Source organism: Nyctibius grandis, chromosome 1 (genome assembly GCF_013368605.1).
Source record: "Nyctibius grandis isolate bNycGra1 chromosome 1, bNycGra1.pri, whole genome shotgun sequence".
Taxonomy (NCBI): domain Eukaryota; kingdom Metazoa; phylum Chordata; class Aves; order Nyctibiiformes; family Nyctibiidae; genus Nyctibius; species Nyctibius grandis.
Window position 1 is genome coordinate 55,126,168 of NC_090658.1, and position 26,450 is coordinate 55,152,617.

At 37.9% G+C, this 26,450-nt stretch overlaps 1 protein-coding gene across 2 annotated transcripts in view; it reads right to left on the bottom strand.

The window, feature by feature from the left end:
• Window positions 1–26,450, bottom strand: part of SAMD5 (sterile alpha motif domain containing 5) — a 260,920-nt gene that overhangs the window by 219,215 nt on the left and 15,255 nt on the right. Inside the window, exon 2 of one of the 2 annotated variants that reach the window (XM_068405344.1) lies at window positions 4,697–4,751. The exons of the other annotated variant lie outside the window; for it this stretch is intronic. Coding sequence (XP_068261445.1) covers window positions 4,737–4,751 — 15 coding nt within the window. The 3' untranslated portion in view covers window positions 4,697–4,736. Of the gene's footprint in view, window positions 1–4,696; window positions 4,752–26,450 lie in introns of those variants that run through there. 2 annotated transcript variants of the gene reach the window in all.

The following is a 26,450-nucleotide window of genomic DNA, read 5'->3' on the forward strand; positions in this document are numbered from 1 at the left end:
GCCCCAGATCCTGAACACCACCTGAAACTGTTCTTTAATGATGATCATCTTTTAACTAACATTTAGACAGCATTACACAAACTTTTTTGTAAAATTAGAATGTTTCCATTACCTTAGAAAATTTTTTCCATTAAAACCACTGAAAATAGTGTAAGCAACGATTATTTGATATTTGGTTTTGATACAATAACTTCGTATGTGTAGTCCAGTTCAGGAAAGAAATGAACACAACTTTACAATGAACACAGTGTTAAGACACTGACACATTTTTTTTCCATGTTTGTGCTGGTTAAATGTGCATCCTTAATTACAGAAAGGCACATTGCCCCCAGGCAACCTGAAAAATGATTGATAATCACATTTACAATTTGTTCAAGGCTTCTCCTTTATAATTAACCTTCTTACAGTGAATAGAATACATATTAGACATATAGCAGCATGATATTTTTTACTTTTATGAGGCCAGATCTTAAATTATCTCACTGACATAAGATTATGTAAACTAGTGCATTCAGCAAAACATTATTTTTGTCTGAAATATTTTTTAAAAAAAAAAAACCTATCAAGTAACATTTGTAAATCTCTATTAACAATCATCAAGATAACTACTTCTCCCACAAAGAGACCCAAGAATTTAAAATGTTGTTTTGAATTTTATGCTTGCAATTGAAAAAAGTCAAATTCTGATCAACTAATATGACCAAGTGATTAGAATATGGTATTTATAGAAGTTGTTTTAGAAACTGAGTTCATAAATTTAATTGAAAAACTTCAATTTTATCTAGCTAGAAATGGATGTACTTAGTATGGCTAATATGGAACAAGTAAGATCAATCTAGGTTATTTAAAATTAGAGCATCCATTCTAGTGGAATAATTTTCAGGATACAAGTAGAAAGGTGTAAATATGCAAACTCAAGGCCTATCACATCTAATGCATGTGTTTTGAAAACTTTAACAAGTTAAACTCATGCAAAACCCCCTGTACTAAGTTTCAGATCTTTTTGATTAAATTCTCATCTCAGGGTAAGTAACGTGCACTCTTTTCAATTTATCATGGAGTGCTTCATCTGGTTTCTACAGCCAGATTTTCTCCTCTCATCTGTTTCGTGCACTGGAAGGGGATGGGAAAGGAGGTGGCGTGTGAAACATATTTGAATGAGACAATTTATTTCTAATTTACTTTCATTTTCTACTCTGATTAACAGTAATTTGGCTAGATAGCAAAATAAATTCATCTATTCTTCAGCACACATTCAAATTTATTGAATGCATAGCTATGTTCTCCCCCTACTTAACACATTACCTATGGAGAATACTTTAGGTTTTGTTATTTTGCTTATTGCCTTCCATACTTCTCCTTTCTGGGGCTTTTAAATGCAGCTCTCCAAGCTCTTCTCCCCTTGATCTCTACCCGTTCCATTCAGAATGCTGACAGAACACAGTTGCCTGCCATTTTTCCAGGGGCACACTCTTCAGGTTTTTGAAAATATTTAGATTTTATTTTTTACATTTTAGTATTTTTTGGTTTTTAGATTTTGGTATTTTCTAGCTTTTGATCTAATGAGCCTTCTGGCACCAGACTGTGAGGGAAGGATCCACAGATGCATACAGCTTGCTAAAATGTAGTATGGAGCTATGGAAATGAAAGCCTGGTAATGTATCAGCTCATGATTGCTTTTGAAACAAAATTGTAACTATACAGGGGCATGCCAAAGCACATAAAACTGTACCATGTTGTCCTGGTTTGGCCTAAACCAGGCCAATTTTCCTTTCAGTGATTTTTACTTTCAGCTAAGTCTCTTCTAAGTAACTGCACGTTCTGAAACTAACTGCATGTTTTGTAGACAGTGTCTGCTTCCAGGACTGATAACGCTCGAAGTTTGTAGTTATCACTGAGGCACCGGTAGGGATGTTATGCAGAAAGGCTCTTTCTGTACTTAGTCTTAGAGAAACCAAGGTCACTGCTAAATTCCTCACTGCTTACGAGTGAAGAGCCGAAGGGGGGTCGCACCTGCAGGAAGGAGCGGACAGGGCAGGTGACCCAAAATTGACCAGCGGAGGCATTCCATCCCATGCACGTCATTCTCAGTATAAAGCGGGGAGATCAAGAGGGTCTTGCTCTCTTTCTGCTATGGCCAGTGTCCAAGGAGGTCTCTGTCCGTTTTCCTGCTGCCCCCGATCCCAATCCCGTGCATCCCTGAATCCAGCTCTCGACCTTCGCTAGGCCCAGCCTGGGCCTTCCCGGAGCCTGCCCTGCAGTGCCGGCGGTGACGTGGCCGACATCGGGGGAGCTCGATCTTGGTTTTGTATATATTTGTATATATTTGATTATTTCTATTATTATTATACTCTTTCATTATTATAGTTTATTAAAACTGTTCTAACTTTCCAACCCATAAGTCTCTCTCCCTTTTCTCTTTCCCTTTCCCTTCAGGGTGGGGGGTGGGGGGGGGGGGGGGGGGGCGGGGAGCGTAAAAGAGAGCATCTGCCACAGGTTTAATAGCCGGCCCAGCTTTAAACCGTGACACATGTCAAATAAAATAAAATGAGGAAACCACTATTAAGGCAGGTGCTCACAAAACAAGATATTTTGTCTTTATTTCTTTTCCTTCCTAATTGTAACACCACTTACATGTTACAGCCGTCCTTAATTCTTATGAGAATATGTATAGCTGAAGTGACAGTTTTAACTCCTTTTTTTTTGGAAAGTTACCATTTTCGTTGAAAACACTTTGGTTTACCTTCAGTTAAAAATATTTTATTTATGATAAGCTCAGTAGAATTCTTGGAAGATTGTTTCAGTTGTAAGACTGGGAATTGTGTTTTCACCCTCTTCGCATGTCCCAGATGATCCCCTCCTTGCACATGCAATCAGCTAGTTTAAAAAACAGACATCTTAATTTTTTTTTTTTTTTTTTTTTTTTGCTTCACAATGGACTTTGAGTTCTCAAATCATCTGTATTTGACTCTAGAAGGACAGGCCTCAACCATCTATATGCCTGTGGTTCACTTTGTCCAGTCAACCTTTAAATGTTAATTTCAACATTTGGCAAATTATACCTTTTTGTTAAACACAAGGCCTCCCACATCACTGTTGGCTGGAGCTGGAACATAGCTGCAGACCATTCCCACCAGCCTACACGTGCGTTGCTCACACTTAGTCACAAGCATGATTTGCTTTCAATGGCAATCCATTGAATATTCAAGAGAACACAACAATAATAATCACCAAAGATTTATTTTTCTTTCAGAATATGTGCCTGTTGTCCAAACTTTGGAAACCAAATTTCTATACACAATTATCTCCCTGTTCTTTGAATACACAGAAGGTCTGAGGGCTGCCCAAAGCATGCAGGTTCTTTCTAAGGAAGAGCAATGGAGAATTGCTGCCATCATTAGACTAATTTGTTGATCTTGCAAGAATAAAAATGATAAGCTATAAAATTGTGCAAGTCATGATAAAACTAAAGTTATTCAAACTATATGAAAAATTATGCTTCTTACTTGCATTTGTTTCTCTAGAAGGACCAAGTTTCAAGATCCTTATTCTTATGAGTAGCAGCTTATATATGGAATTTGGAAATACTTGAAGGAGAAGTTATTATTCAATAGAAATAACGTCATCAAGTATAGTTCTACTGCAACAACATCTTTATGTGAAAAGACAGAGAGGGGGGAAAAGAACATATTTATGGTGTCTGAAAAGAATAAACAAATTGCTTCAGAGTTAAAGGTCCCTCCTCAAAAAAAAAAAAAAAAATCTAACAGGGAAATACTTTTAGGACAATATTTAAAGAAAACTGAAGACCCCACACAGTCTTATGTAAGCACTTGCATTGTTGAACAAGCCCCAGAATGTATTTCAGGGACTGAGCAGATTTCCGTATTCTTAGAGGATTTTACAGAATTAAGCCATTAGTATATGACCTAGTTGATAAGAATGTTAAACACTTAGAACCACTAAAACAAATACAGAAAACAGTGACATGCCTGACATTTGGCCCCAGGGATGTACTGCTTTATCCTGTACATATTTGAAAGACTGTTTCATTTTTGAAATAAATGTTGTCATTTTTATAAAAGTCATGATACAAAATACAACCATAAAAGATTTTTCCAGTCTTAAATTATGTTTAAAAGTTTATTTCCTTCCTAATGTTCCAGTGCAATGACTTTTTGGCAGAACTAGCTGGAAAGTAGAAACCAGATCTAAATGCAGAGTTTAACCTGTTTATTTCTGAACTGAAATTAATACTAACATTTATAAAATTTTGAAGTCTTCCCACAGCTGTAAATTACAGAAATAATTCTTTTTTTTAAATTTGTTTTACTTAATTTGCCTTTTGATATTTATTCTCCTGAGAAATTCAGGGGAGATTACTTGAGAAACTAGCTGAAGAGTCTAACTTTCCTTGTTTTCCACAGCTGGTTGACTTGTTTCTTTGTACGACTCAACAGTACTTTCCAGTGGGAAAAATTACTACTGGCCTGAATCTGTAGTGCACATCGATGTGCACTATCCACTGCAGCCCTGTAGTGCTTTGTCTTAAGAACTGCAGAAACAGGAGATAGAATTAAATATATACATTTATCAAACATACATAAAATACGCTCTGTTCCATAACTTGAGCTGATCACTGACTATGGCATACAGCTATCGGCCCAATACTGAAGTGGAAGAAAATTGGGATTAGTTGATATCGTCCGGTTTGGTATCACACTCCACAACAAAATTCAAGATGCCTGAAACTTAAATGAAAAAAGAAATGTCAGTAAAGCATGTGCAACATGCTCTTGTGACCATGAGAGATGGTCACAAGAAATATATAGAAACACAAAAAGAAATATATAAAACACAAAAAGCCAAAAAAAACCCATCCCAAAACTAAACCCAACCCACCACCCCCAAAAACCCAAAAAGAAAACACCCACACCAACTCTTGATCAAAACTTACTTTTCTTGAGAAAAGTATTGTCTTTCTTGTGGGATATGCAAAAATGTAGTAATCACAGTTTTATACTAACTCCCATTCCAGAAAACATCCTCCATGGGATTAACACTTCAAACAACTGAATGTTTCCTTAACTTTAGACATGAGTGAAGTACTTTTTCTTTGAGTGGAACAGCTCACTTGTATCAAACTAAGCTAATGTCATTAGTGTTTATAGACCCTTATTCTACAAAGCCAGTTAATTGCTCAGTGTATCAGTTTTATTGGTGCACAGCATATCCTTCACTAGCTATATCCATTCCCACAGAGGTGTATTTCACTGTAAGTGGTTTACAAATTTCCAAAAGCCAACGCATCCCTCCTCCTAACCAACTGTTCTGTCTACATTACAAAGAAATAAATATAATTTTTTTAAAAATCCATTTTATACGCAAGTAATAGCTGAAACGCACCCAGGATTTCGCAGTTTTACGTGGAGGTTCTGCAGCATTTCATGGAACTGTTTAGCAGAAGGATCTGTAATTCTAATCAAATACTTTGGTATTGATGAAAAATTAAGCCAAAACTCTACTGCACAGCTTCCATCACACAAGGCTGTCATTTGTTTATTTTGAATTAAATGCTTGTAGTTTTACAAAAACAGGTATCTTGTCTTTCTGTGGAAATAGCATTAAAGAGAAAAACAGAAATAGCAATGATGAGCTTCCACAGAGAGTCTACGAGAAATTATCAGTGAGGTGGTTGTATGGTGTTTAACTATCCAGGGCACAGTAACTATCACCTTTTCTGCCCTCAGATAGTAATCTGGGGAGAGGAGAGCTGAGTTCCTTTCCCCCATGTGGATTTAATTTGGACACCCTTGCTATGTCAGAAAGTTGAAAGTGAAATTCTTTTCCGAATTGTACCTTCAAGGAAGTACATAAAATGGGTTACTGCCTTCATAGCTGGTGTAAATCCTCCTCAGCTTCATTTGTTCTTTTTTTATGAATTCCCACAACAACACAACTTACTAAAAGCATTGCAAGCTCAGCAAGTGTGTTCACACGTGCTACTGATGAATTTCAATTTGCATCCCATTGTCAAACTTGGCTTTACTGTTTTAACCAATAATATACTAAATACTCTATAGCTTGGAGGATGGACAACAAAGAGCACAGCTCTCTGAAAGTGATGGAAACACTGGACAATAATACAGATAAACCATTTGTTACAGTAAAATTGATCCTTGGCAGAAACTATTATTTTATAGTTCTGTAAATATCATGTGCCTGTGTGGGTACATGTTGGACCAGCATTTGCAATAATAATTACTGAAAAGTTCTAGAGCATCCGTGTGATTTCTACAACGAAAGTCATATGTTATCATTGTAACTCCCTCCTATCATATAGGGTCATGTAATTAAAAAGCTCAAGCCACTTATATTGCAAGAGTCAAATAAAATGGAAATCACACAGAATACTCCATGGCTAGTAGCAGCTGTAAGTGTCTTCAAACAATACTCTGTTCTAGTTAAAGCCACACACACTGACAGAAAACAAATTATTTCTGTATGCATGATTCTCAGCAATTACTTCACACATTTCATGATCATTTCTCCATTTAATTACTTTCCTTGGGGATTACTTTATACTACAATACTTTGTATTCTATTTAATTTCAAAGAAGGATTTTGAAAGCCAGGCCTCTTCCATCATTAAGTTTCCTGCTTTTAGGCCTTCTGAAAGAGCCTTACCAAGGGCTCATTCCTCCCACCTTCCTTCCAAAAAAAAAGGTGACTTAAACACATTTTCTTCTAGAAAAATAAGCAAGTATCACAAACATTACTAACTGATAATGAAATTCACTCCTACATTGCACTCAACTAAAAGTAGCTAAGCTAGTGAAGAACACAGAATCACAGAATGTTAGGGATTGGAAGGGACCTCGAAAGATCATCTAGTCCAATCCCCCTGCCGGGGCAGGATTGCCTAGACCATATCACACAGGAACGTGTCCAGGCGGGTTTTGAATGTCTCCAGAGAAGGAGACTCCACAACCTCTCTGGGCAGCCTGTTCCAGTGTTCAGTCACCCTCACTGTAAAGAAGTTTTTCCTCATATTTAAGTGGAACCTCCTGTGTTCCAGCTTGCACCCATTGCCCCTTGTCCTGTCAAGGGATGTCACTGAGAAGAGCCTGGCTCCCTCCTCATGACACTTGCCCTTTACATATTTAGAAACATTAATGAGGTCACCCCTCAGTCTCCTCTTCTCCAAGCTAAAGAGACCCAGCTCCCTCAGCCTCTCCTCATAAGGGAGACGTTCCACTCCCTTAATCATCTTCGTGGCTCTGCGCTGGACTCTCTCTAGCAGTTCCCTGTCCTTCTTGAACTGAGTGGCCCAGAACTGGACACAATATTCCAGATGCGGCCTCACCAGGGCAGAGTAGAGGGGGAGGAGAACCTCTCTTGACCTGCTAACCACACCCCTTCTAATACACCCCAGGATGCCATTGGCCTTCTTGGTCACAAGGGCACAGAAAATCCACTGTATTATATTTTATTACTGAAATCCACCAAGGAAACACTGAGCATGTACTGGAAAAAGTGTATATAAGTTACATAAAATTATGTGCTGCATTATCATGGCATATTTATCCATGGCACTGTAATTAATAACCAGCTGTCAACATACTGGAGTGTTTTTGGAACACGTTAAACATAGGGTGCTTAAATACTTTTAACTTCTTTTTGTTAACATGCTTCTTTGAACAAGCAGAATTTTTTACATAAGCACTGTATTATTATGAATGCCTGAACAGGATTAAAAGGCTTTCCTGAAATGCAGAGACTCAGTGGATTTCATCTGCTATGTGGGAAGCTAGCGCTGTTCATGGGCTTCTCAGGTTTATATTACATTCATTATCTTCAAGCACTGCTAGGTGTTGACAGTTTAACTGCCTTCATTGGAACGATGGACCCTGCAAAGCTGAATGCGAGCAGAATTTACAATTTAACACCCATCTGTCATGGCAGAAAGTCAGCCCTTCAGAAACCTGTCACTGCACATCTCCCCAAACTCTTCTTCGAGAGATGTGAGTGGAGAGTCTGGTCCAGGAGCTAGAGGGGGAGGGGCCCTCAGCCTTCCCTGTGAGCTTTAACTGAACCACCACACTAACCACCACACTAACTGCAGGAGATCACATGACCTCCCAGGCACCAACAAAAAAAAAAAAATCTTACTAAGAGGCTTAGAAATAGCTTAAATGAAACATGTCTGTGCCTCAACCTGCTATTCCAGAGGAGTCAGCATGAGCACACACTTTGCTAAAGATTTCCAAGAGTTTCCAAGAGTAGAGACACAGGTGAAATTGGGAGAGATTGCTTCGTCAGTGATAAAAAGACATTTAGATGATCTCATGCTCTGTTACTATCCTAAAACCCAGGAACACTTTGCCCTTATTTTACTATTAAAAACAATCCAACATATTCTGAAGTATTCTTAGACATTTTTAATTCCCCCTCCCCATCAAGAACATAAGCTTTGTCTATAGATCACATCAGGTTTTTTCCAAAGCATACTCGGATATATTAAAAGCACATTTTTCTCGCCATTTTTTTCATTATACTATTGTTGTAAGTTGCATTAAACCAACCAACAATTTTTAGAGATTGAAAAAAGTCACATTTGAAATAATTGCCTGCTGGTGCCAGTATGTTAACTATTAGGCTGTTATTAACTGATTTTGTATTCTACCAAATTATGTAGTGCAACCACAAAATGCTAGATTCATTACACAGAGAATTTCACTCATGTATCTTTTCAAACTACTCTTATGGTATTTTTTAAAAAAAATTATATCTTAAAATACTGAACTAAGGAAAAGGAGAAATAAGAAGGAAAAAATAAATCAATGTTTTAACACAATACAAAACTAGTATTGTGTTATTCCATACCAAAAAAAACACTATTAATCCTTTACTAGTGAAATTCTTTGACAAAGAATAGACTTTAAACCATACACAAAAAATAATGTTTTATCTTCTGTCAAGCTGACAGTAAGAGATGAAAGTCAAATGATGACACGTAAAACCTTTGAAGAAATTATAGCAGATATTTACAGCACGCATTGTTATATTTAATTTTTCAAAACATCTAAATGAAATATTAAAAAATAAAGCCCTGACATTTGCTCTTGAAAATAACCCTTTGAAAGGCCCTCCAGTCCCTTGGTCCTTTTCTCCAACTGTATTCTATTCTGTTATAATCTTAGAAAAGTTCCACATAAATGTACACAAGGTAAGTAGCTTTGAAGTCAAAAGAACAAGTCACAGCCTATTTTAAGCATTTAAGTAACTGATGAAGAGGAACCCAGAAATATGATCCTTCGAATGCTTATACTTGTGCTTAACTTTCCCTAATAAACATACTCCTACTGCTGGGCTGCTCGCAGTGTGCGTCAAGTCAAACATTCACACAGAAGATCACCAAAATTTTGCTGTACCAAATTCAGCTTCAGATTTGTGTTTAAGATATGTGTGAAGAACAATGTTTTATTGAAGAAGCCACAAATACACAGTTATCTCAGTAACTGAATCTACCACATAGAAAATCATGGAAAAAAAAAAAGGGAATTAATAACACCAAGGCTTAGTGGCTGCTGGAAAAGGTAGAAAATGGATTATTTTCACCAGTCAAACAAAGTTTTGGTAGAATAGTGTTTAAATTTAAGATATGGACCAAAAACTACTTTGGCTCAGTTTTCAATAGCAGAGAATACAGAACATGAGGGCGGGAGACATGAACAAGAGAGGACAAACTCTTAGACTATTCAATGCAGAGCTTTATGCTTGAATTTGGAGAACTGTATGATCCGCTTTCCATAATCGTGAGCAGAACCGAAAGTAATAGGGTCAGTGGGAAGATTTTTGCATAAACCTAACAGATCACTTGTGACAGAACAAGAAAAACACCCCAACGGTTCAGAGCACTGGTCCATTTAGCCCTGTATTCTGTCCCCAGAAGAAACAGCAATGGGAAAGAGGTATTGAGGGATCAGGCACGGGAATGGCCACTTTCTGCAGTTCATTTCCCTCCCTGTTGTGAGGACAGGCAGTTTTAGGAGTTCCCTGCTTGTTGTGTCAGGAACGCTTTCTTTATCCATTTTACACCCATATCCTACAATTTTCAAGTCCACTGTAGTTTTCATGTCACAAGATTTGGTGAATAGCAAATGCAGTCTGTGATGTTGCGATCTTCCTGAGTTCTGACTCGCATTTGCAAGTTCAGAAGCATGCAGGTCTGGTTTGTATTCTGCTTCTTTGTATTATTCAATGTGCTACTTAGATATTTTTTCTACATTAAAAACATTTGCTGCTTTTTGCCCCTTCGCTCAGTTTTGAAGCTCCACCTGCAGTTCCCTGACATTGCCACAGCATTTGACCACTCAAAAAAAAAAAAAAAAAAAGCTAAACATCATCTATAAGAGTAAGGATTTTACTGTTTCAGCTCTTCTTCACATCAGTGAAGAAGATACTGATCAAAACCTGTCCCTGCATAAATCCCAGTGGGAATCCCTGTGCTGACTTCTCCAACCTGAAAATTTACAGTTAACCCCCAACTCTGTCCTTTCTGCCCCTTAACCCATAAAAGGGCCTTTCTTCCAATTCCAGAACAATTTGGCTTCTTTAATGACACTTGGTGTGGAATCAGAGTCTTTCTGAAAATCCAACATCATGTCCACAGGATGCCCTCCCCTCATTTAGGTACCATGTACACATTCAAAAACCTTGCCAGATTTCCCTTTACTGAAGCCGTGCTCACCCTCTCCCAAAAGTATTTAGCCATCATCTCACTGATCTTATCCTTTATCATAGGCTCTACCATTGTATCATGGACACAAGTCAGACTTACTGGTCCCTAGTTTCCAGGAAGGCCACTTAAGCCCTTTTCGTAGATGGAAGCCATACTAGCAGTCTGCACAGTGGCCATTTGAAATGGGATGTTACTAAACTTGGCTAACAGCTCAGCAATTTTGTGTGTTGCAGTTCAGTCCCTTCAGTACCCTTTGGTGAATGACATCAGGTCCTGGTGAACTGTTAACATCTCATCTGTTCAGTCTCACATTTTCTCCATATTTACCATCAAATTCGTCTAGTTTCCTACAGGGACAGCAGTCAGAGATGTAGCCAACTAGCCAAGGTTGTTGCTGGTGTTCTTCAATGATCAGTCCCAAGACTGATCTTATTTAGTATTTTCCCTGACATAAAGAAAGAAGCAAGTGGAATTTGTGGATGTCACAAAGCAGGGGAGGTTCACCAACACACACGAGGATCACTCTCACATAGGACTGAACAATCTCAAGGATTACTGGATGGAAAAGGGACAGCTGTAACACTTCAGAGTGCAAGGTCAGTTTATATCAAAACACTAGAGGAAAGACCTGAGTATATACATCAAACTGTAATTAACTATGGGTATCAGCAGGACAACGCCACTTACAGGAAAAGGAAATATAATCCAGTGATGGATCAACAAGGTATATACAATGGAAATATTCCCTTTCAGCTGAAATAAATCCATTTTATGCGTACGGGGCATTTTTGTTAAAATAGAAATAAAAGTTTAATCCTGCTTTGGAATTACTTTCTTTGATCTGTGCTGGAGGCCAGGAATAACCAGTCTTACAGCTTTTTCAAAAAGCCAATACTGAGACCTCTACTCGATCTTTAAAAAAAAAAACCAAAAACACCAAACCAAACTTTATAGAAAAAACAGATAAATCTCACTTTATATTTATCTATTTTTCTAATAATCCCCTCTTTTTTTTTTTTACATTCTTTTAAACCATAAAGATTGATGTTGTCATTGGAGAAGAGACAGCTTTGAGTGAATTTAAAAGTTATATTATTGTAGATAATTAGGAATATTAATGATACTTATAACACATAATAAGATATAACCTTGCAGATAAGTATATTAACCTTGCAGATAATTAGAAGAATAATTAGTGTTTGCAAAGAGTCATGAGCAGGCAAGCACTATATATAGCACTGTACGTGCACACTTCTGCTACCTGTTTCTATTTTTAGTAACTGCCATCTATTCTTTTCAGGAAAAAACTGGCTGCACAAGGAGGCATTTTTTATTGGAAAAAAAGAGAGTCGCACAGGAAAAACTGTGTTTTATTCCCAGATCTTCCACCGATCTAATGAGCACATTCAGGTGATTTATTTTGCTACTATTCATAAGTTTTGTCACCTGTCAAATGGTACTTATTTCCATTGTAAAACACTTGAGATCTACTGATGAAGACCTCTACATAATCAAGTACTTTTATTTTTCAGTTCACTATGTAGGCATCTAGGTCAAGAGATTACAGAATCCACAGATTAAAGGAACTAAATAAATTATCACATGCAATATTAAAAAGTATTCCCACAGCCTTGAGAGTATCATTGCTGAGATACAGATTAAAAAAATCTAAAGCCTTACTAAAATAATTGTTCCCACTTTATAAGAAAAGCATTTTGTTGGAAAGTGATTAATTTATTCCAAAAATCACCTACAGATTTCCTGAAAAAAGAAAATAAATATCTCTTAATTCAGCTAAACTAAATATTAATTTAGATTTGTATATATTTTTCTGCTTCAGAAAAATGACTGCACTGGCTGGAAAACCAAGAAATTTATTAGCTATAAACTAGCCCTTTCTCAACTCCGATGAAACCGAAAGTGCTGGAACATTAAACACTAACTTGAATCCATTGATACTGAGCAACAGTGTTGTTTAAAAACAAACAAAAAAAACACTGTTTATCAGAAACAAAAGCCAACAGCACACAGCAAAGTAGTTTGTAATTATGTTTTACAGAACTACTGTCTTCCCGTCTCTGGGGAGATATTACTAAGTCTTTGCTTACTTGAAAACATAAACATAACAAAGGCATTTTTGTTGGTTATACTATTCTATTTATGCTTCGGTTACTCTATCACTGAAAATAGTGTATAACACTCCAAAACTTTACATTTGCTAAGTGAGAAAAATAGTTTTGTCATTGAGAGGGTTGGAAACATGAAGCAAAATGAAACAACAGGAAGCAAGAGTGTTTATGGGGTTAAAAGAAGCAGCAGACAGGAACTGAGAGGCTGCCAGCCAGCTCATCCAGCCATCACTGCTACCTGCCTGAAGGGGGAAATGGGAATTCTTGTGTTGTTTCTGCACACTCCAAGGAAGATAAAAAACTTATGTCACTTGGCACAAAATCTGCATTTGGTGATCTGGTGCTGCCAATATCCCATGACAAACCATCAGGCTTCATACATTAAGAATCAGCCAAAAAGAAGATTCCCAGAGGAAAACCACAGGGCTGCTGAGACAAGGACAGGAGTAGCTAAGAGAAAGGTCCCCATTTCCCTTTATCAATAGTCAGCACAGCTTTGAATACAGGTTATCAACCTGGAAAATTTAGTCCCGGTTCTGATATTCATCAGCTCTACCCTTCATCATCTTTGTTTCCTTCATAGTTCATCTTGCCTATTCAGGTGTTAAGCCCAAGCGACAGTCCCCTTAACATGTTCATAAAGCATCATGGAAGCAAGTGCTAAGCTGGTACAAAAATAATTCTCATTAATAAATATCACAAGGACTCGATGATCCTTGTGGATCCCTTGCAACTCAGGACATTCTAACACCCAGTACCACACCAGAGATTTTTCAGCCTGTGTCCAGTCATAGATTCTGTAGGCTAAACTGGAGCTTGAAAGATACCCAGGTATTGAATAATAAAATCAGCAAATCTCCACTAGCTTGCAGGTCAGTTCTTTACCAGTAATCTCCCAAACCACTCACTGTTGACTGAACTTGGTACATTATAAAGGCTATGAGAACTATCTAAGGTTTACTGCAATAAAACACTTGCCTTCAATAATGCTACCTTGACTAATGCTGAGTTAGTTTTTGTTGTTGTTGGTTGGTTTGCATTTGTTTTATTTTTTAAATGACACTTCACTCCCTCTCACATTGATCATTTAGCTCAAGATCAGAACATAACCCATTTCTCCCCAGAAAGCTTCCCATGAATGGCTGGTCCACACTTTACCCTCCAATTCCTCTTTCTACCATCCTCAAAAATTTCTTATCTTCTGAGAGTTGCTGCCTCTAGTTGGAAAACTAACACATGATGTGCAGAACCATCTTGTGCAAATGATAGCATAATCCTGTGCCCTGATTAACTCTGAAGTCCTGGGACTGCAGAAGTGCAAAAGAAATTAAAAAAATGTATATAAACCCACATTACACAAACAAATACATATTAAATATCACATTCAATTGCAATTATGTATCTATTTTCTTGACTCCAGCTCCAGGACTTTAATCACTGTCGTTCAGTTGTTTGAAGATGGACCACAGCAGTGCCTTTTAATTCTTTAATAAAACCTTGAACACTTAAAAGAATAATAATAATTTAAAAAAAAAAAAGCAGCAATGTCCACTTCAGTAAACATTCCTAGCGTCATTTTTTAAGACTCAAGAATCTTAATTCCCAAATGCTTTGCTTTTTCACATATATGGCAATGAGACATTCAACTAGTGTGCTATTGGGAAGATTTTATTTTTTTTAGTATAGAATTTAACTGCCTCCATTCATCTCTGTTACAGCCCTTCTGCCATCTGTGACACATCATATTTCTTGAATTCATCATCGGGAGATGACTTTTTTTTTTGGTATGTTACCTCTTTACACGCTGGCATCCCAATAACTGATATTTTACCGCTAGGAAAAGAATCTTCTGATTTCGAGACGCAGAGGGAGACTAATGACAGAGCCCTCAGCAGGACACTGCATCTCCTCGACACCAATCAGAGATTACATTTCCTGCCTTCCACTGCAGCAGGAAAGCACCGGCTGAGCGGTTCAGAGGAGATCCAAGCAGCTTAGAAAAAAAAAAAAACCCAGAGCCAATCACAACTGTCTACTGGACACAGCAGTCACAAAGAACTGGATTAGTATGCAGAGCAGGAGGAAGATGCAAGTTATCTATTAAATCAGTCATCTGGGTGACTTATTAAACAACTGAACAGGAGGCAAAAGAGACAAAATATGACAAAAATAGAGTGTTGGAAAGAAAAAAAATCCCCCTCTCCCACGACAAACACTAAATTGATTGGCAGAGCTATTTAAATGTCAGTGCTCTCAGACTAATGGTACAACTACTCTGCTGTCTTATCACCACACAGATTTCTTAGAGGGCCAAGAGGATCCAACAGTCAGGTCCCTTCCCAAGTATGCCGTTTTACATAGAAAGGGCAAAGGTTGGAAAGACGAGGGCCTGAGATCCTCAGCTGAATAGTCTCCTGAAAAAAAGGTCATCTTCCTGTCTGGACAAATGGAAATCTAACTTGAGAAAGAGAGGCACAATTCTTAGGCTGGGCTGCACCTTTCATAGGGTGTCAACAATAAACACCTGCAACAAGTTATCAAAACTGGCATGTATAAATTGGGAGAATCTCATTCCTAAAACAATCCACATGAGGAGGAACAACATGTAGAGATTCTCTGCACATCACCTACACAAGTCAGCTTGAAGATATAAAGAAAACCAAAGTTGGCAGTAGAACTTGAAATGTTCCCATAACTAGAGTAACTTCAGTAGGATGGAAATCACATCTTTTGAGATCCTATACAGCAGTCAAGGTCTGATTCAGTTTTAGAGTTGTATGAACATAATGAGATCAGTGTTGTGCAAACTTTGTGTCATGCATTGTATGTACTAGCTGGAGTAGAGACCTAGTTTGGAGTATACGAAGGAAGAAAGATAACAGGGAAAAAAGTTGCTATCTTTCATCACAGATTGGAAAAGGATGTGGAAGCAATCAGCTGCAACAAATCATGGTGTCAGCAGAGAGGCAGTCATGTAATGCCAAGACCAAAGTTTATTTTGGAATAATGATATGCTAACCTTAAGGGTAGAAACAAACACACAGAGCATGTAGATGTGCTTTAGAAGACTCCAGTTATCTAAAGCAAGCCAAATATCCTTATCCAACAGCATTTAGCTATCACTGTTCAAACATGCAGCAAGGATGCATCAGTTTATATGGCAGGCCACAGCTTTATTTAATTCCCATAATATGAAACAAACTCCCCCAAAACCATAGTCAGGCATACACCAAGTTTGGTACTTTGGCATAGGATGGCTATACTAACCTACACTTCCATCTCAGCCTTCTTTGTATTCTCTTTACTCTGCAACATTTCTGTTTCAGTTTCCAAAAGAGAAAGAATAAACTTGCAATGACTCTCCTGGGTGGCCTCTACACCTTCATATCCCTTACTTCAGTCTCCCACATTCCTTAGCTGACAAGTCTTGCATCAGCTTCAGCTAATTTTTTTTTATTTCAAAGGAAAAAACTATCACTTCCATTTTCCAGAAAAAACATCTCATAATTTCCATAGAGGGTAAAAACAAAACAAAAAAGATCCCCAAAATATAACATACTCATTTGATGTACAGACTTATTCTAATAAAATCATAGAATCATTTAGGTTGGAAAAGATCTTTAAGATCATTGAGTCCAATCATAAACCTAACACTGCCAAATCCACCACTAAACCATGTCCCTAAGTGCCACATCTACATGACTTTTAAATACCTCCAGAAGTACTCTATTCCAAATTGTCCACTTAAAGCCTTTTTTTAAGCTATAATGAATGCTGCTGTTTCTTGTGAAAAACAGAAACATTCCAAAAATGTTGTAGTATCAAGTCCCATATACTCAGTAAAAACACCTGAATATTGTCAGAAAAGAAAAATTCAACCAGCTCTATTGTCCAATTAAGTATAACGGTAGCTGTTTTTAAAATTTGGCCAAGGGAAGCCACAGGCTTCTGAAGCTTTAGGATTATGATGAGGTACATAAAACTCTGTCTAAAGAACAAACAGGGGATCATAATCACAAAATGTAGACTCCAAAGAGCTGGTTTGTGTATCAGTGACAACTAGCAGGAAAATAAAACTTAGCTGCTCACAGCAATAGACGTTTGCCACAACAACAAAAAACCCAACACAATGTCTTCCTTAGTCCTTCTGAGGCAGAGTATTGTGTTTGTACCACACTCCTCTTCCTTATTTATATTTAGGACAAGAGAATATTAAAGTTGTGGTCTGCTTTTTCCTCAGTTAATGTATTGCCTCTCTGCTCACTCATGAGATGTCCTTGGCAACTAATGATTTATCTCACCTGTTCCAGGAACAAGCTGATTGTAATGGATTACTCTGGCTTTCAACACTTCTGCTCCACCCATATGGCCCCTAGTATACACTCATCATTTATCTACAAGGTTTTCTGAAGCAAGTGGTGCTGGTGAAGGAAACACACAGTAAAATAACATTTCCATTTATTTACAAGAGGCAAGATTTTGAATGAATAAGAAATGTTCATACTAAGCTTCATTACTGAATGTGCTGATGACTGATCAGTCACATATGTCTGTGGTTCCAACCGAGCCTCTAAAATTGCATATTTTAAAATTATTTTTAGGCAGATCACTGAAACAAAGTGTCTACTACATATTACTTCAGACAAGCGACAGCACTACTGCTGTAGGAACCAATAAGCCAAGGATTAATGATACAGACATTTACCATCATCACAAGACAATTTCAATTTTATACTTGAAATTATGTAAGTCCACACCAGCTGCCATCTCATACATGTACTCTTTATTGCTCAATTTCTCTATTTTAATAATTTTTACAAACTTGTAAGTAAACAAAAGTATACCTTTACCACAGTTCCTTACCTCCCTTTCATACCTTTGCCATATAAGGCTGAATGTGTCGGTCACTGGTGTAATGCATCTGCACTCTTTGGCACTGCATGCTTACTGAAAAACATATAATAGAAGTTCATACATTGCACAGACAGATCATTTGCAATGTGTTAAGAGAGAAACCAGTAAGAGGGAAAGAGACTGGTGTGAGCCATCCTTTTTCTCACACTTCTGCAGATCATTACATAAATAAATACAAAAGGACTAGTATCTTTTACAGAAGTCATTCTAGGACAAAGAAATGAAAATTCTGATTCAATAAGAAACAGAAGAAGGGATGGCTGTGATGCAGTTCTGTGACTATATCCAGAATAATTAAAGAATTAGCCCAAAAGCAAATAATGCAGTGTTTCAATTTTCCTAAAGTCCCCATAAATTTACCTTGTGACAGTATTCTTTACCAAACATCATGCCTTAAAATTTACAGTATCTAAGACAAAACACACTAGATTCAACTCTGCAGTGACTCCACAAATGTTTCATACATTACATCAGGGACAAATCCTGCCCCCCAAGTTTTGTGAGCAGTCAAGCAACAAACCCAACCCCATACACTGTCAGCCATACAGGCACACAGACAGAATACATCTACATCTTTCTAGAAGCAACCCGACCTAGAAAAAAAAGCACCAATCCCTTGGACAGGCTGAGAAGGTTAGCATGCACTTGCACAAGGTCACAGCAGCCATTGCCTACCTGTTTTGCACATGTACTTTCTGTGAAAGGGCAGAGAGACCAGCATGGTCCCAGGCTGCGGGTGTGGTGAGCAGAGTACCAAAGCACTCCGACTGCCTGTGGTGTGCTGCTCTCAGACATCAGAGAGAAGATGCTCCTCTACTATCAGCAAACCAAGTGTGCCCAGACATCTGAAATGGGGGTGAATACTGCAGCTTCCACTGCTGGTGCTCCTCAGTGCCCTGATTGCCATTCACAGGTACCTAACAGAGCTCTCGAGCAACCTATATGGAATTTATAATGTAAAAAGTTGATAAGAGTGACTGGCCCTTTTGCTGATAGGTTATATTAAACTATCACAACAAGTTACGCTCCAGTCTCATATGCAGCCACTATAACATAACTCAAACTTGTGTTTTATATTTGCTACAAGAAAATCTGCACAAATAAAGTTCATGTAAGTCTTCATACAAGAAGACTCTACCTCCTAGCAGACTTAAAGATCTCCTTTATACATGAAGACTAATCCCACCAGTACCTTCAATAAGTCCCATATCATGTTTTATTTCTTCTGAGATTAATAAATAGTCAGTTCATCCCTGGCTACACTAGTTCAGCCCAGGTACTTCAAATACCCTTTCTGAGCCCATAGGCTTACCCAGCAGTCTAACTCTGCAAAACAATGAAGCTTTAACTAATTATGCTAATTAATTAAACTAATTAGGCACCTTCAGCTAATGCATGTAAATGCAGCTGTTTCAGAGTAGTTCCTCTTAAAAGGCTAAGATAATTCAGCATGACCGAAGGCAAACAGTCACTTTTATAGTAAGTGTTAACAAACAGCTGTAGCAGGTTGTTTTGCACAGGAAACTGTTGCTGTCTTATACTCCCACAGAGAGAAATGATCAGAGGACTCCACAGTACTTAAATTGAAAGGACTAAGCTCCACTCCAGGACAGCGAAAGTGTAACTTCCACATTTACCTACCGTATGTGCCTTGCTGCCCAGAAAATTCCCAGCAGAGTTCCACAGTCAGCACTGAAGTATAAACTATGATATTACTACTATAATCTAGCTAGCTTTAATCTGAAAAAGTCTGATTTTGCCTTTGTGCAGTCAGAGGTTGTCATCGTTAGAGAGTCATGGGTCTATTTTGCCTTACATGCCACAAATGCTGTATTTGGGCTTCACAGGCTAAATGACCGATATGGAGTTAGCAGGATATAATACACTTTTGGCTTACACATTCAATCCCTTTTGGAGCAGAATATTAAAATACTTCAGTGTTAAAAAATTATTAACATGTCTTACCATTTTACTAACATAAAGATTAGCTATGGATTACTACTGTCCCTTGAAGGTCCAAACGCCTCAAATGTGATTTCTATTGCTAGGCTGAGCTTCAAGTAATAGATTAATTTGAAGTCTGACTATTTTATATTTTGGTAAGCCATTCACAAGTGCAAAGTATACCTCTTCCTCATCTTGCTGCATAAAAGCACTCATTAAGAAGACATTAACAAAATAATATCAATATTAGGGTGGATCAGTATAAGGCTAGAGAAAATGAAAGTGGCAGAAGGAACATCCAAACTGAAACTCTGACCTATATTCACTTTGGGTAATTACTAAAAGGATGAAAGGGCAACAGCCTTTAAAACTAGAAATTGAGACCAAAAGCAGTAGTGAGATCTTAGCAAGACAGAATACAACATGACAAATGACAGTTATGATTAAATAAAACTAAGAGCACCAGCATACAGGCAGTCTGTCCCATTTTTGCTTGCTGGTTATCTTATTTCCTTGTAATTAAGGAAATACCTCTTTTCCCTCCATGGAACTGTAGTGACATTTGACAAAGTAATTAAGAGAAGGACAATCACGATCAGCTGCCTTTGCCCTGTTACCAAACACAGTCAATACACAGTTCATGACTCCAGCAGATGTTCGTGCTTTACAGACTTACAGAGAACTTAAGGTCTTACTTTTTCTGTCCTTCCTGTTTTACATGGAAAACAGAGTCTAAACAGAGAAACCACTGAATTATTGGCAGCAAGTATTAACCCACAATCCACTCTACAAATTGACGAAGAATAGACTCTGCCCATCAGTTTTATTTCTGCAAATCCAGAGCTATTTTGAAATGGGCAGGCTTGAACTCTCTTGACAAATGGAAGAAAAGCTAGTTTGAGCAAAGGACTCTGTCAGGGCTGTTTGCTACTCATTCATCACTCACTGCCCTTTCCAGTTAATACTTGGCTGAAATAACCCTGCTGACAAAACATGAATCTACAACGCACAGGATGGAGGGTCACATATCTTAAGGAGGCAGAGGCAAACCCCGACTCTGAAAAAGTGTTCATGAATTCCCTCCAGCCCTCCTCTTCACCTCTACTCCTGTCTCCTGACTTATGCTACCCATCTCTGCAGGACCATGGACTTGTGCATATCACAGGACCAAGCCAATTCAAAACTAATCCTTCTCACACAAAGAGGAGTTTTTGTGCGTGTGTGCTCATACAACAGAGGAAGGTAGCAGAGATTTAAAATTAACTGCCTAAAAAAGGCTTTTTTTTTTTTTTTTTTTAAACACAATCAGTTTAAACTACATGTAAAATAAGGGCCTAATCCTGATTCAGACTTTACTTTCACTGTGTTAACTGAAATACAGTAGTTAAAACCTGATTTGGCAAAAGGCATCTTTAGTCATACAAGAATGCAATCTCACTGAACAGCTGTGAGGGCTCACAGGATATATGGCTCCTAGGCAAACTCTTCCTCACCCTGACAATCAGTTCCTGGACTTCAAATGCTGGAGTGTTGGCTACACAATAGAAATCCACCTGGGCTTCACAAATGTATCAGAGACTGGTTGCAGAAACTTGGGCCAGATACCAGCTAGGGATTCTCAGGTCCTCCGGTGAGGAAGAGGATGAGAAGGAGAAGTGAACAGATGAGGCTTTACAGACCAGAGAGATTCTGCTGGAAGCCTGGGCCAAGTATCATCAGAAACCAAAAGTTCACTCAATCTGGAATAATCCAAATGAAACATTTCAGACTCTTAATTTTAATCAAAAAATACCCAACCATATCTAGACCTGAATACATCCTGGGAGGAAAAAAACCCAACCTTTTCTTTTGAGGATTTGGGTTTCATCTCTCATGCTTGCATTTACAAATGCTTAAGTCCTTAACCATGATAAAAAAAAAAAAAAAAAAAAAGACAAAATCTTGCTATTCTAATTTTATGGTGCACCCTGTCTCACACTATCATAACCACCTAAACAAGGTGCTAAGGTGGAAAGAATGTGCCAGAGTGTGCAAACCCTAAAGTAACTAGTACCAAGGTGGTCTCTGCTGCATTTCAAACCCGTTTCAGATGAAGAATTTTGACAAGGAGAATTTCCAAAAGGTCAGCACTTGAGATATTTTGCAAACAGTAAGATGAATACAACTGTTAATGCAAGACAGTGATTGAAGCTTTAGTCAACTACAGATTCCACATAAATAAAATGCAAGCTAAAATAAAGTACTGTAAGTTAATTCTATCAATCAACACTATTGGTCAAAATTCACTGGGATACTCTTGTAGCTTGTAGAAAAACCACTGTCATCCAACAGTTCAGAAACTTCTCTAGTTTGGGATTTTCCAGCCAGTATTTCTAAAAAACAGCTATATAATCAGTAACTATGCCAGTACATTTTACATTGTGACTTGAATGTTAATGTACCTGATCGTTATCTTATATTGGTTAAAACCCAGGTTTAATAAGAATGGAAAAGTACTGTTTATGCTAATACTTGAGAAGAAACATGTCATTGTTACAATAGCTTTAACTCTTATGTTTCCCAAATGCAAAGTGCAATTCAGAAATAACACTTCTTAAAGTTGGTAACCTCTTCGCCTTGGGTTTTGATGCATGAAGGCATCAGGAAAGTGGAAATATTCAGGAAAGGAAGAAAATGGACAGGAAGGAGAAATGTGAGCAAACCCCCTTCATATTCTTACCTTATTCCAAAGGTATTTAAAAATAATTTGCAGGTGAAGTGTGTCTTTCTGCTTTCTATACAATTTTAAATGCTCACAATTTCAGTATATTAGCTAGCTTTTTAATAATTCATATATTCCTAGATATGTATTGGGGCATGGGGAGGGGTGAAGAAGAAAAGGACTTATTTACACGACTTGCTAGACAGAAATGAGTCTGGCAGCTAACCTTAAAATTAATGGACCTTAATAGAAACTAAGAGGAAAAAAAAAAATATATATGCGACTCTGTTGTAAGCCAACTACTTCATTTTACTTGTAATTAATTTCCAGCAACAAAAGAAGATAAAAAGGGCTACATATGTATTCTTTAATGTACAAGATTATAATTAATATGTCTGTTTTAAATTTACTGTTACCATCTGTTAAAGAATAAATAATTTTACAGCTTTCTAACATGTAATTCTCAAGCTCTAAATAACTGACCATAACTAATAAGCAGTGTAATAGCATGAGTATCTGAAGTAAAACCACAGACTGCAATTTTGTTGATTGTAAATCATCATCATTTTTAATGCAAAGGCAACAGCAAATCTCTGTAATTACTGGGTGCATTTTGAATCACTTTTATGATTACTGCTCTATTCCCATTAAGAATCCAAAACACTGAACTGCACAGGGTATAAAACTAGAATTATGATACACTACGAGCCATAATTGAAATCCATAAATTTCCTTACTAGTGTTCAAAATTATTTTTTTGCCAAGAATTGCAGCCCTGCAGAATTAACTTTAGAAACATTTACTTTATTAACAGAGTGGTAGTGGCAGGGGCAGTAGTAGTTGTTTTGGGGTATTAAAAAAAAAATTTAAAATGTTGAGGACGAGATTTGGCACTGCTGCTTGTTTAAGTAATACAGATGGCTACCAAAATCAGAAGTTAAAAAAAAAAAAAATCTGCTCTAAGTAAAAACTGAAAAGGCCAGCAGTGGTATACATGTAGTTTTGATCTGTAATTAAAAACTTCAAGACACAGCTTATAATATGGTGATATGACTTACCACCTACAGCACTGCCCAAGAACATTCCACAGAGCAGTAAAACACTGTATATTATTTAATTTTTTTAAAAACATGCCCACACACTTCTTGGGCAATCTACTGCATTTCTTCAGTAGTAAAAAGAAAATAGGCTTCTAGAAATATGTTTTCTATAAAGAGTGGAAAGGAAATCAGAAAAATTAAATACCTCATAACAAGAAAAGGCTTTAATGTTTCTAGATACATGAAAGTGTATGCTGGTAGACATCTCATAGAACGCTAGAATAAAAAATCATCCGGAATAAAACCACATTCAAAAAAAGGGATAATACAAACTTAGATGGATGCAGGAAAGGGATATCAGTATGTTCATGGATTTGGACAGCCCAGTTTACAAGGAGAGACTGGAAGAGCTTTCCTTGTTTCAGCTACCGGAACAAAGACATAGAAGAGATAGGACAGCTCTTATCATGCTGGTGAATCTGGGGTATTCCTTGAATGGGAACTACTGTATGGGTGCAACTAATCACTACATGCAAGGAGATACACCTATGTTGGAGACTATGCAGAAGTGGAGGGGCACTGTGTTGTTCTTTTTCTTTTTACATTATAACCTACTTAAACTAAAAAAAAAAAAGAACAACAAATAACTAATAAATGTGGGTTGGAAATTAGAAGACCGTTCATATTTACAAAAAAAGAAAGGAAAAAATTTTTGGAGGATCTTAAAGTGCTTCTATTGGGATGAAGGATAGGAATAAACCAGTTTCCTAAATCAGAAATATTTTTCCACACCTACATACTGATGTCATTGCCTGCTTCCACTGGTCACCAAAGTTTATCTTAGTGTAGGTAACAACTGTTTTTCATTCTGGTGGGGTTGTCCTAAGTTAAAGACAGTGAAAGAGAATCACAGAAAGGTTAGGGTTGGAAGGGACCTCTGGAGATCATCTAGTCCAACCCCCTGCCAAAGCAGGTTCACCTAGAGGAGGTTGTACAGGGTCATGTCCAGGCAGATTTTGAATATCTCCAGAGGAGACTCCACAACATCCCTGGGCAGCCTGTTCCAGTGCTTTGTCACCCTCAAAGTAAACGAGTTTTTCCTCATAATCAGTAAGAGACAATTTGCAGATCTGTCCTGTAGAACCTCCAGGGACAGAAATTGAACAGAACAAGGTAAAAAGTACACTTGGTTCTTTTTTTGCATTAACCAGAAGATCTGCTGATTATGCAAGTAGGGAGTAAGATATACGCCACTAGAGAGGAGCAGACATGGGGACACAGATGCTGCTTTTCCTCATTTTCCCCTTCCATTGCTAAGGCTTGAGGAAACACAAGAGTCACTTGGCTCTGGTTTTCTCTTGCTTGTGCACTTGAACTCTCCAAGGCTTTATCCATGAACTTGATCCCTTTCAGCAGCACATCCCTCCCCACAGTTACATTACAAAACACTATATTTTGGGATGCTGCGCATATGACTGAGCACTTGTTTTAGGTTCAGTAAAAGATTTCTTCCTGTTAGGCAAAATGCTTAAGGTGTGATAGTCAACTGCTCTTGCTTCTGACTTTTGCAACATCACAGCAGGTAGATCCTGACAACTTATGGCCATCATGCAGTGCAATTAATACAGGAAGAGTCCTTCTTCAGAGATAATGGTGTTAAGGATTTTGTTACTGGACCACTATTAACAGAAGAAGAGACTTACAACAATCCTGCTGTGACTCTCCCGCATAAGAGACAGGTTAGGTGGGTTTAAAAAGGGATGAAGATCCTAAGGATTAGAAGCGTGAATGATTAACTCCTTGCAAAAAAACCCAGCAAGATGCACAACTAGAAAAGGAGAAGGCAGCTTTTCTCTGCACAGAGCAAAGGAAAGTTGTGGTGTAAGTCTGTTCCTGTGTCAGCCATTCAATTGCTTATACTTGTACAGCTGGCTACTCCGGGGTCCTTGTCCCTGACATGTTGTGTAAACAAGAGCAAACTAATCAAGTGGTCTCTGTTTTTGTTTGGTTAATTTCTAGTTTACCCTCTCTAAACAAAAAACAAAACAAAACACCACAACCCAACCAAAAACCACAAACAAACTGTAGGATACCTATCTGCCTATGCCCCCTCCTTAGCAGTGGTTAAGGCCAGGCTGGATGAGGCTTTGAGCAACCTGGTCTAGTGGAAAGGTGTCCCTGCTTGTGGCAGGAGGGTTGGAACTAGACAATCTTTAAGGTCCCTTCCAACCCAAACCATTCTATGATTCTATTGCCAGACCTACAAGAAGTCTATGAAACTTTTTGAGGTCTTGATGGAAGGCCAAAAACGTAGAATAGCAGAGATTCCTTGGATAGAGCCAAACCACCAGGTTATCCAGAGAGAGAGAGAGATCCTTGCAAGTATATAGTAAAATCCCAAAGGCCTGTGATTAAAACCCACAGTAGTCCCACCCCTAGTGACCCTGAGTTGGGTCAGTGTGTCTGCAGGGAGATGCACAGACACATTTATTTTTACATGACATGCCCAGTAGGAAAAGTGTTTCCTACAGTTTATATTTGAGACAGACTAATACAGCATAAAGATACGTCTGAGGGTTAAGAAATTTAATCATGATTCATGCATGACCCAGGCACATTATTGTTTTCTTCAGCTACATCCTGAACGACAGAATGGATGCCACACAGCATTCAATACGCATCAGACCAGATCCTTGGCAGTGGCCAAAACGCACACAGCACTCCCCAGAAGATGATTTACATGAATGCCTCAAGACCTTCCTTTGCAGAATCTGCTTTTGCATGTGTATATTCCTGTAGTGCCTATGGACAAACTCTCCTCGTGCACAAAGTGCTGAAGCGCAGCACAGAGTTATCTTCAGTTCCCTCGACCCACTAGAAAACTAGCAGAAGCTGAAATGCAGAGCATACATCCGTGTCTGTGCCCAACAGACATTGTATATGTAGGGGCAAACAGCTCTACAAAGGAGTTCACCTAC